Source organism: Typopeltis vanoorti, chromosome 20 (assembly GCF_054136105.1).
Source record: "Typopeltis vanoorti isolate ZY-2024b chromosome 20, IOZ_Tvanoo_1.0, whole genome shotgun sequence".
NCBI classification, from domain to species: Eukaryota; Metazoa; Arthropoda; class Arachnida; order Uropygi; family Thelyphonidae; genus Typopeltis; species Typopeltis vanoorti.
In genome coordinates, this window is record NC_143568.1 from 26,262,293 (window position 1) to 26,275,324 (window position 13,032).

General features: G+C 36.6%; 1 protein-coding gene across 1 annotated transcript in view; it reads right to left on the minus strand.

The window, feature by feature from the left end:
* The window catches only part of LOC150095293 (uncharacterized), a 590,931-nt gene that overhangs the window by 239,347 nt on the left and 338,552 nt on the right, over positions 1 to 13,032 (minus strand). The window contains exon 19 of the mRNA XM_090410639.1: positions 4,561 to 4,727. Within this exon, the coding sequence (XP_090266765.1) occupies positions 4,561 to 4,727 (167 nt within the window). The remainder of the gene's footprint in view (positions 1 to 4,560; positions 4,728 to 13,032) is intronic.

Genomic DNA, 13,032 nt, shown 5'->3' on the forward strand with positions numbered 1-13,032 from the left:
GAAGATTCTTCAGGCACAAACTTTGTTTGCTTATGCTTGGGGGATAGCCACTAGAGGGCTACATGATGTGTAGTGTTTTGTAGAGAGCTCTAGAAGATAAGTATTATTTTGGGTAATAATTGGTAAATTTGCTTGAATCTTACGTAGTATTATTTACTTTTCACATATTAGGGTGTCTGGGTGATTTTTGTGTGTTTACTGAGTTATTTTAATTAGTAACTTGATATATATAATTATTTGTGCACATGGTCCCCATAAGGAGGAATACAAAGATGGCGTCCAGGTCGCTAACTTTGTCTAACAATTTTAATTTAAAGGATTTGATTCAGTGTACCATTTGCAAATTGTATGCATTGAGGAGAGTAGTTGGAGTCTGGTTAAACAACAATAGTGGAGTGAATGTGTGCAGAAAGTGTAAGGAATGTGAGGATTTAAAGAGTGTTTCAGGTCGTGAGAGTGATATTGTTGTTGAAAGTGAGAATGTAGAAAATAGTGATATTTGCGAGGTAGTACCAGATAGCTGTGAGAGTGGCGTTGAAAATGAAAATGAAGGTAAACATGCAGAACGAATAAATGAATTAACGGATAATAAAAATGATGAGACTGAGGCAATGAGTGAGATCGCACATGTTATGCGGAGTGATACACAGGGCAAATCGGCAGCTGGAGCATTGGCAAAAATGTTTACTGAGCATATCGACTAATAAACGACAAAAATATGATAGGAAAAATAAGAGTATGATAGTGAGTGTAAACAAAATGAAAGAGTGAGTGTTGTACGTGATTCTTTAGAAAGAGGTGTGATAGTTGAGAGTTTAACAAAATCGTACCAACCTGGTGCAAACATTAAGGATGTAAGCAAGTCAATTAGAATGCAAAAGCAGCAGGTGAAATAATTGATAGTAGTAGCAGGTACAAATGATTTGAAAGGAGACAAAATGGCCATGAGAGAGGATTTGAAGGAATTTCTTGCGGTAGCAAAAGAGAAGAGTGGGAGAGTTAGGATGGTGAGTCTGTTGCTGCGGTATGACAGTGAAGAGTATAGAAGGACGGCCATAATTGCTAATGACTTTATGCATGGATTATGCAGGAGAAGTGGTGTGGAATTTGTGGATGTGTGGAGTGAGTTCGATGGGCAAAAGGATTTATATAAGATGGATTGTTTACATTTGAATGGATTTGGTGTATGGAGACTTGAAAAGGTGTTGTTGAATGTAGTGGAAGTGGATGTGCAGAATCAGGTAAACTAGAGTTATTAAGGGGGGGGGAGTAGATATGCAGACTTTAGGGAGACAGCTGAGTGTATGAATGTGTGTAATATGCCTGAGCAAGTACGAACGACAACAAATCAGAATGAAATAGTTAGTATAAGGCATCAAAATAGGGATGCGACAAACGGGCTTCTCAATTCATGTATACTAATGTCAGAAGTATTATGAACAAGAAGGAAGAATTTTTTGCCTTCGTTGGCACTTCCAGGCTACAAGCTATTGGCATTAGTGAAACATGGCTGACAGAAGATGATATAGCTAGTGGGATTAAATGTGAGGAGTATGGTGTGTTTAGGAGTGAAACACCATACCCCTCATTTTATGGAGAATAAAATGGGGGTAGGAGTGTTATTTATGATAGCTGATGAGCTAGCTAAGGAGAATAGAAGTGGAACTGCAGGATAGAGAAAAGAGCACATTTGAGGCTATTTGGTGTGAAATTGAAGATAGCAGAACAAAATATACAGTTGGGTGCTGCTATAGACCAGGTGATGGAATAGATAATGTGATGGTGATAATAGGTGATGGAGATAATATGCATAAGCAAATAGAAATGAATGGAAGGAGGGTAATTATTATGGGAGATTTCAACTATGGTAACATTGATTGGAAGGAGGAGAGGATACATGGGAGGAAGGAATTAGATTTTATGTGGTTATTAAGGGATAACGGGCTGGTAAGAATGACAAGCTTAGGAGTTTGATTGGTTCAGTGCCATGGCATATAAAACTGCAAGGGCTAGATGTTGATAGTGCATGGGAGGTGGTTAAGGAGCGTTTGCAGGAGGCAATGGCTGGCTGCATACCTGGAGTCCAAATAATAAATCAAGTAGGAGTTAAATGGATGAATAACACTATGAAGCTTGAGCCGCAAAAAAAGAAACAACTGTGGAGGGAATTTAAGGAGAAAGGTGACCGGCAGGCACACGAATGGTATAAAGCACAGGCCAGAAGGATAACGAGTGTGGTAAAAAGAGCAAAAATGGATTATGAAAGAACATTAGCCATGCAGGCTAAAGAGAATCCTAAACAGTTTTTTCGATATGTTGCAAGTAAAAGAAAAAATGTATATGGCAGAATGATTTTAAAAAATGCCGATGGTAGAGAGGTAACTGAATCAGCTGATATAGTTGAATTACTGAGTGAGCACTTTGCAAGAGTATATCATCCAGGTGGTGATATTGCAGGAATGAAGGAACCAACAGCTCATATGGGAATTATGGTGAATGAATTGGAGGTGAATAGCCTATTACAAAACCTCAATGTCAATACATCTGTGGGATTGAATGGTATACCAGCTCATGTCGTACGTGAAGCGGCTAAAGAACTGTCAGTGTCCTTGACCATTTTGTTTAATTTGAGTCTCGGGTCTGGGTTAGTCCCGAGGGGGTGGAAAGAGGGGAAAATAGTTCCACTGCATAAAGGAGGTTTCAAGACTGCTGTTGTAAATTACCGACCGATTAGCATATCAGGAATCATTATCAAGGTCTTGGAGAAATTAGTCAAGAAAAAAATACAGGATTGGATAGATCAAAATGGGCTGAACTGGATAAGGGTAATGGGTTTATAGTGATTCTACTGGACCTTGCTAAGGCCTTTGACAGGATACCACATGGAATTTTAATCAGTAAACTGCAGCTTATATGGGGATGGATATAGGGTTGGTGAGATGGATAGGAGGGTGGTTGATGGAGAGATATCAGATAGTGTTTGTTCAAGAGTAGAGTCCAAAAGACGGCCTGTGACTAGTGGTGTGCCACAGGGTTCTGTTCTTGGACCACTACTTTTCAATTTGTTCATTAACGATATAGGAAAGGATCTGAGAGGAACGGTTCATTTGTTCGCTGATGATGCAAAGTTGGGTAGAGCAATAGTGAGTACACAGGATGTGAAAATTTTGCAAGATGATTTGGATAGTTTGGAGGACTGGGCTAAGGAGAATGGATGTCAATTTAATGTGGCAAAGTGTAAGGTTATGCATTTTGGGGTGAAAATATTAGCAGCAGTATATCACATTGGTGGAACCATACTCCAGGAGATTGATGAGGCCAAGGATTTAGGAGTGTTGGTGGATAGGGAGTTGAAGTTTAGGGGGCACATCGCAAAAGTGGCTAAATCAGCTCATCAAATCACTTGGTTGCTGAAAAATACTTTAACAAGCAGAGACAAACAGGTTATTGTTCCTCTGTATCGAGCCTTGATAAGATCTCATCTAGACTACTGTGCCCAGATATCGGTGCCAGGGTTTCTTCTTGATTCGGAGGAGGTGGAGAGGATCCAGAGACGAGTAACCAAGATGATCAACCAATTTCTGCAATTGTAGGTTGCAGAAATTGGTTGATAGGCAGAAAAGAGGTGACATGATTGAGACATTCAAATTACTGAAGGGTTTCTATAAGATTAATTCAGAAAATATTTTTGAGAATAGGACTGGTGGTGGGAGGACTAGGGGCTATACATGGAAGCTGGGCAAGAATGTGGTTAGCAAGGGTGTTAGAGCTAGGTTTTTCACTTGGAGAGTGGTGAATGAGTGGAATAAGCTGCCAGAGTCTGTTGTGGGTGCTATGACTGTGAACGGGTTCAAGGCGAGGTATGATAGATACTGTGTGAATGTCGAATAGTTGTTCTTGACATGATGTTAGGGCCTTCCTCGATGAGTCTGTCGACGCCTTGGAGTTGGCCATAATAATAATAATAATAATAATAATAATAATAATAATAATAAAGTATTAAACTAAATTTATTTTATTTTATTTAATTGTGTATGTGTGTATTATTTTTTATATTTTTTTTAATAAGTTAGGAAATTTAATGATTCAATGACCTTTTTATTAGTTCTCTTACATAAGCTACTTAAGTGGTGCTTTTTCCACAAAGGTTTTTCCAAAACCTTTTGGAATTGTCAGTTATTGTTCGATTAGCTTTGTATTGAAGATGCCTTTGATACATAAGCAAAAATTACGTTAATACAAAAATATTTTACGAGTTTATTCCAGAATTATAATTTATTTAAATATGCCTACTCAAACTATTTCCTTATTGAAACAGATGATGACCTTAATATGAAGGTCTAAATGTCAAAATTAAAATAATTATTCCTAATATGGTTGTAGTCTCCATAATTTACTGAAATGAATCGACATATTTTGTCGATTCATTTCAGTAAATCATTTGCAAATAACTATATATTTCCATTTAAATCGCTCCCAACATGATTTGATCATCATATCATACTATTTATATATAAGGGTTCTGTGAATGGGCCTGAACAATAAGATAAAACTACTTACACATTGATAAGTATCATTGACAATGAAATCTGCAATATCCTCACTACAGACTGTCCAAGGCAAAATTTTCTGCATTGATGCAGCCATATAGAAGAGAGTTAGAGCCATCAAGTAATTATAGAATATAATTACATAAGATACTGATATCATCTGTGCATAGCCAATTCCTGAAAAATAGAAACAATATATATATGTACAAAGTTTATTTTTACTTTGGGTGTATTATAGGTTAAAGATACAGAAATTTTATACTTGGTTTTAATCCTTTTCCCAAGTAAGCAAAACAAAAGTTTTGCACGTCAAATATATTCACATCTAAGCTACTTGTATATAGAAGCTAATGATCTCATATCACTTGCCTTAGTATGTATCCCATAATGCAAAGCACACCCCATTTTGGGCATGTATAATGCAGGGCCACTACCCAGACTGGTTTCGACCTTTATTGAGGTCTCATGAGTGGGCACCAGACCTAGGAAAGATACAAAAGCTGAAGTAATGCAGAAGCCATATATATCTCATATACAAGTAGACAAAAGGTTCTGACCTTATTAATAAAAATCTCTGGATGAGAGAAAGATGTAGAAAGTTTTTTACCCTGGGTGTATTATACATTAAAGATACCAAGTAATTTTATACTTGGTTTTAATCCTTTTCCCAAATAAGCAAAACATAAGTTTTGCACATGAAATATATTCATGTCTAAACTACTTGTATATAGAGGCTAACGACTTCATATCACTTGCTTTAGTATTACTTCATCTTTGGTATCTCTCTTTCTCCCGGGTCTGACTCCCACTGATGAGACCTCAATAAAGGTAGAAACCGGTCTGGGTAGTGGTGAAGGGTAACCCAGAGGATTGCTGCAATGCTGAGAAGGATTCTAACCTGCAGAGATAAAAGAGTTGTTGTTCCATTGTATAAAGCCATGATCAGACCACACGTGGACTACTGTTCTCAAATTTCGTTCCTTGGATTTCAAGGGGATAAATTAACTGTGAAAAGGATACAGAGGCAGATAACAAAGATGATTTAAGGACTGTACAATGTTGGTAATGAGGAGAGGCTGAGGGAATGTGGACTGCAGAGTTTGGTAGATAGAAGAAAGAGACATGATATGATTGAGACTTTTAAACTGTTGAGAGGTAGTTACAGGGATGACAATGGGGGGTTATTTCATTTGGTGGAACAGGGGGAATTAGCTAGGACAATGGGCCATCCCTGGAAGTTACGAAAGGAAGCTGTGAGCAAGAGGGTGAAGAGTGATTTCTTTGCATGAAGGGTGGTTAAACCATGGAATGCATTACCTGATAGAGTGGTGAGAGCATGAAAGGTCATTGAGTTCAAGGAGTGTATGATAGACTTTGTGTTTTCCAGAAAGGGCCTCCCACAATGAGTCTTTTCTGACTCCCTGAATCATAATAATAATAATAATAAAAAAATAATAATAACAATTGAAAAACAGAAAAGTGAAGAAGATTGTAGTTCAAGGAACAAACGATTTAACAAAAAATAAATACAGTATGAGAGAGGATAGGAAGAAGCAAGAGTGAAGAATAAGAAAGTGAAAATGGTTAATATATTACTAAGATATGATAGTAGTGAATTAAGAAAAGCTATAATGGCAAATAATTTGATGTATGAGTTTGAGAGAAGAATGGATATCAGGAGTCAAGGAAAACAGGTCATAATGGGAGGAATGGGAATAATCTGGGGGAGACTAAGTTATTATTATTATTATTATTCGTGACACCTCCAAGGAGTCTGAAGGCTCATTGCAGGAGGACACCTACAACTGTCTCAACTACTACACCGAACCTCTACTACGAATCATCTCCATCTACGCCATCCACCGCCCACCTCCACCACAACCACAACTAGTATTTTTTGTCTGTAAACTGCGTGTGTTCTGAAAGGCCGATTTGTCTGTATGCGGGATGAAAAACCCGAGTTTCCAGGAGAAAAACCCTGCTACCTCCATATGAGATCGGCTAACTCACCTTCAATTGAAATCATCCAGATAAAGATTCCTCCCGTCGCGACGAGAATCGAACTTAGGCCTATTCCGATCGAAGGGCGCAATGTACCATCATTCTTCCAATTGCGCTACAGAGGCACTTTTATGGAACCCTGTTATTTATATAAGTATGTTAAATCATGGCAGTGATTATGATTAAAGGATGAATGAATGCATGTTTGGTTCAGACTTATTAAGCATGTCTACAAAGTGAGGCTGTAGATACGAATACAAACTCTCCAACTGGGTCGTACAGACTACCGAGGAAAGCATACATAAAAGCCTAGGGGTAACTTATTAGGTCTGTCCACAAATACCAGAAGTATCAGAAACAAAGGAGTAGAGTTTATGGCCTTGGTGAATATGATGGGCTTCAGATTGTGGGAATTAATAAGACATGGTTCTCAGAAGCAGATATTCTTACTAGTATTGAGGGTAAATGGTACAGTATTTTAGGAAGAATAGACAGGAAAGGAGGAAGTGTATTGCTAATGATATTGAATGATTTGAGTGCAGTTAAGGCAGAAGGCTCTGGTGGCAATATTAGAAACAATATTCCAGCAGCAGTGAGTTTGAACTATCTGGCATGAGACAGAATCTAACAAGATCAAATACACTGTGGGAGTGTAGCTACTGACCTAGTGAATCAGCTGGCTGCTGGTGATGAAATGAATCACCAATAAGTACTAAATCAGTAATCATCGGGGAGGGAGTGGGTGTTATTATCTGAACACTCACTGGGTAGTGGTGAAATCTCATGAGAAGAATGGATTTGAATTTATTGAGTAATTGCAAGACAACTTCAAGCATCATGAGACAAAAGGAACGTGGGATTATTGTGTTTAGGGAAAGATTTTAAATAAGACATGTCTGTTCTGATTCCAGTTGGTGATAATAATCATACTCAAATGACCTGGCAAGTGACTAAATACATAGATGCTCCATTTATGAAAGGCTATAATAAACTACAAAGGTTTTCTTAATGTTATAACAAAGATCTGTATTTAAATTTTGTAGATCTGGAAAAGGCATATGACAAGGTGCCAAGAGAGAAGCTATTCAAAACACTATGGTTATATGGTGTCAATGGGGAATTATATCAAGCAATACTTAGTCTTTATTTGTAGACAGTCTTTATCTGTAGGGTCAGAAATGAGTTGTAAGTCAGCAGTTTGAATTGAAGGAAGTACAGGAAGATGGTTTAATATTAAATCTGCCATCAGACAAGGATGTACATTATCCCCTCTGTTGTGTCAGAAAAAGTGCCAATTCATTTTTTATGAGTCATCCTATTTCCGACCCAACATAAGGTAATGTTAAAAACCATGGATATGGACATGCTTATGCCACCAGAAGAAAATGTGCATCTTGATAACTCAGAACATGTGTATGACCATTTTTTTTAGATATTAAGTAATTTTTGAGATACTCATAATTTAAATAGATAATGTTTGTGGATTATTTAACAAAGGAAAAATATGTATAATTGCTGAAAGATGTATATAAGATAATATATGTGTTGAGCCATGTCAAAAACAGTTCAGAGTTGCGGTGACCAATCGGCCGCCGGTGTGTGCATGACATAGTCACCAAGAGAGGGCACTCGCATGGACTATATAGGTTTCGGCGCGTAATTCAAGCTCTCTCTTATTTTCTGTTCCTGGTTCCTGATCGAAGTGCTGGATAGCTGTGAAACTTGCTGCTGTGCCCAGCAGCAGTTTCCCATTGCTGTACGTGCCGCATCGACCGTAGCCACAACTGAGGAATGCTGCCAGAGTTCCAGAAAAGAGCTGTTGGTTAGCCAAGCCAACGTATAAATCAGCGAAGAGGTGAACCTCTTTCAAAAGAAATAGAAGTGTGTTGCAGACACCATAAGAAATATACGGTGAGGAAACCTGAAAGTCTAATTAAGGAAGTCCCAATAACTACCAGAAAAGCAAGAACGGTAAGGTGCAAGCTTTCGTATTAGAACTGAATAATAACCAAAGAGGGTATGAGAAACAGAACATTAAGGAGCTCCATATAGTCAACTTCGATTTTGTATCTAAAGAACTGTTTTCTTTTGGACATTTTGTCTACGTCTAGAGAGCAAGTGGCACCCTAAGCTTAAGCTGAGCTGGGAACCAAGGTTTCGGACTGTTTATGTTGGAGGAAACATTTATATCATTGTGTTAAACCTAAATTTGAATATTAACTGAATTTTGGGGGAGGATAAAGCCTGAACATAAGAGAGAATATTGTCTCATGTGAATTTTACAAGACGGAGTATGTCTGATATGTTCCATACTACGACTGTAGAATGTATCTGTGTATATGTGTTATTCCTATACATGGGAACTGAGCACTCTGTAAGAATTAACCGAGCCTGAGCATAGTTATACAAAGAAGAGTATGAGATTGATAGTATAAGATTTTAGAGCAAACCTTTTGGATACATTAACTTAAAAGGGGGGGGGGGATTTCAGGCTCTTTAGAATTGAAATTTCTAACTAAAGTGTATATATGTATTTGTCTAAATAAATGTATTTCTTAAATTCAAACCCCATGAGTCTGTCATTGTTCTGAGAATTGAGTTACCACTTGTTAAATTTCGGACCATGCATGATTAGTAGGGGAATCCATTAGCAACTAAGAAAGGGGGACCATGACTGCAAACCACTTGATCCCTATATAGTTTTCAGTAGTTTTAAATTGTGTGTCAGAATTCAGTTGCCAGCTGGCACAGTCGACTTAAAAGAATATAAATTTGTCGGCAACGGAATAGCTGAGAATAAATAAGATAATTAAATAATAACACGGAGTACAAGACGTAACACCTCTGTTATTCATTATCTATATGGATCACATTATGAAGGAAAGTGGTATTAAACCTGATATCAAAATTCAAGATGTCGATCTCAGCTCTTTGCTTTACGGATAATGTTATACTTCTAAATAAATCTGCTACAAGTTTGCAAGATTCCGTGACTAAATTGAATAACTGTTGTAATAGATATGGTATGAAGGTCAGCAATAACAAGACAAAGACAATGAAAATAGGCACTAAAAATATCGACTGCATTGTGAATGGAGAACCTACAGAACAAGTAAAACATTTCAACTACTTAGGTACAATTTTTAGTGAAGATGGTAAATTAAATATGGAAATAGACAACAGAATCAACAAAGCTGGTGTGGTGGGAAGTCAACTGAATAAATTTATATGGAATAAGAAAGGAATTAGTCAAAAGTATACAAGACAGGGTTCAAACTGATTTTAACTTATGGATCTGAGAGCTGAGTTAGAAGTAAAAAAAAAAACTTGACCAAAGACTAGATACCGCAGATATGAGAGTCCTGAGAAAGAATAGGAGCATGAACAGATGGCATAAATGTCAATATCATATTAAAAATACGACGATATTAGTAAAGGAAAAAACTTGACATTGTTAGTATTAGCAGAGCTGATCGCAGGTAGTATGGTCACTTCAGAATGGATGAGGAAGGATTAGCAAAACAAGTGTTCTGTGTCAGCTTGGAAGGAAAAAGATCCAGAGGAAGACCAAGATATAGGTGGACTGATATGGTAAAAAGTGCCTTAAAAGATAGAAATATAAGATCTGATAATATTAGAGTCTTGACAGGTAACAGACTAATTTGGAGGAAAATTGCATATAGGAAGTTAGTAATGACGTAAATTTTTCATGTAGTACTATTATATCCTGTGCACCCCTTGAGGGTACATGGCAGAAATTTGATGATGAGGTTTACTTACAAAGGTTATACCAGGTTTGGTTCCATGGTATCAATTGCTAGATGGAAAGAATATCAGCAGTGATTGGGAGGCATTTGAAAAATACTTAAATCATGAACAATATCAGAATACATTTGTAGAGTTTGAAGAATAAATAGGCTAGTAGTGAAATGGATGCACTTATATTAAGCAAGATAGATTCTTTAGGAAAAGATGATATGGAAGGAAAATTCATGGTAAAGGTGGTATGACTTTATATCACTTGCCTTAGTATCCCATAATGCAAAGCACATCTCCTTGCAGACATGTATAATGCTATGCATTATGGGAAGGGTCAATACCCAGACCAGTTTCGACCTTTATTGAGGTTTCATCAGTGGGAGCCAGAGCCAGACCCAGAGGTCATATTTCCAATATTTCGACAAAGTCAAATTGCCATTATCAGAGAATATAAAGACCCAGAGCCCAGACCCAGAAAATATAAAAGTTTTGCAATGTGGCCCTGCAAAATTTTTATACTTAAGCATTTCTTAAGTATAAAATTTCTTAAGCATACTTAGGCATTGAAAGTTTATTTGTCACTTGGTTAGACTTTCTGGTCAAACATCATCTACTCTAGATGCATTTCTATATTTCAAGTTTTTGATGGCTTTTTCTACCTCAAGTATTGATATGTGCTCCTCTTTGCATTCCTCTTGAACAATTTTTTTTCATACTTTTGTGCAGTTCTGTCACTGCTTGTTTTATTTGATATCTTTGAAAGTAATTAATCCAAACCAGGACATGAGTACTGGAAATATAGAAATGTTTTGGAAACATTTGCAGAAAAGACAAAAATTAATAATAATGGTATATCCCCACTGGATTTCTTTTAAGGACAGAGACTAATCATTACAAACAAAGTTCCCATATAAAGAGCACAGATTCATATGGAGAGAGAAGATGAGAAATAAGAAAAGTCTCACTGACTATGTTATCCTTGATAACAATATCTTCAAATTGGTTCAGGATACAAGAGATTTGAATGTGATCACTATTTAGTTTTTAACAACATGAAATTAAATATCATACTGAAAAGATAAAGGCATAAGAATGTTTTAACAAGAATCAATGTTAAGCAGCTTTCAGAGGTGAACTGTACAGAACACTAAGAAGGTTGAAAACAAATGCCAAACCTTGGACACAGTGGCAGAATGAAAAATCCTTGATTAATTCAACTGGAATGGCATGTAATAAATTCATCAGCAAAGATAGAACATCAGAACTGCATGGTAGACTTAAGAAGTTAAAGAAGGAGTCAAGAAGAAAGAAGAAGAAAGTATTTCTTCTTCTTCTTCTGGCAAGTAAGGCCTGTAAGAAAAATGTAAGAAAGCAAAGGTCATGGGAAGACTTAGGTAAGAGCACAGAATATGAATATCAGGATAGCAGCAATCAGAAGTACATATCAATACTTGAGGCAGAAAGTGCCATAGAAAAACTGAAATGCAGAAAGGGAGATTAGATTAGATTTGACCAGAAAAACTCAAATATGTAGGTATAAAAGTTTCACAGTGACTGCACTAAATAATTCAGATGGCCTTGACACAAGGTTAAATTCCAGACAAGTTGAGTAGAGTCGTCATAGTTAAACTAAAAATGCCAAGAAATTCTATTTTTGTTTAATCCTTTATTCAAGTGTATGCAAACAAAGTTTGCACATGGAGTTTCTTCACAACTAATCTACTTGTATGTACAGGCTAATGACTTCGCATTAATTGCTTAGAATCCCATAATGCAAAGCACACATCCTTTCGGGTAGGTATAATGCTATGCATTATGGGAAGGGCCACTACCCAGACCGTTTTTGACTTTTATTGGGGTCTCATTAGCTAATACTTGGATAAAGGATTAAACAAGAATATAATTTCTTGGCCTTTTCAATTTAATTTAGAACTAAGTGAAAAAACTTTCTACAGCTTGCTCTAATCGAGGAAATAAAACAACAGCATTTTTTTAGAAAAAAAATACTGTTTGGTATAACAGCATTCATCACCATTGAGAAAGTCACAAGAGACCTCCAAAACTACGAACTAAACCCCATTAAAATTAGCCATATGCACTGAGCAGATAAATGACCAATGCATCTTATCCTTGTGGAAATCAGCAAACAAGTATAAGCAAACTGTTATTAGAGCAAGGTTGCAGATGGTTTGAAATCTACAATCTAAAAACTGTCTGTGACCTGGCTATAATACCACAACCATTATGATAGAGGGCATCAACTGGACAATGCCACCACTGTCATAAATACAGTCACTCACAGTGCCTCTGTAAGCCAATTTCTACTGTGTTAAATACAGAGACAACCATATAAGAGCTGCCCACAAAAAATCAAAAACAGTGCCAGCTAAATGCACCAACTACAGTGGAGCACACAGGGCCGTCACCATTAGAGCATACCCTGAGGCAAACAATTAAATATCCCCTAATGGATTATAAGACAAAAATATAAGAAAATCTCCAATTGCTATTTTGTTTTTATTACAAGAGAAATATTAATATAAAACAATTACATAATAATATTAATTAAATGTTTGCTCTAGGGATATCGCACAATAAAACTGTTTATAAGCGCTTCTAAATTTAAATTATAAGCTATGTCCGCCTCTATCGATATAGTTGCCAGACCAACCAATCTTTCTTGGGTCATTGCTGTTTGCAAACAATTTTTAATCAGTTTAAA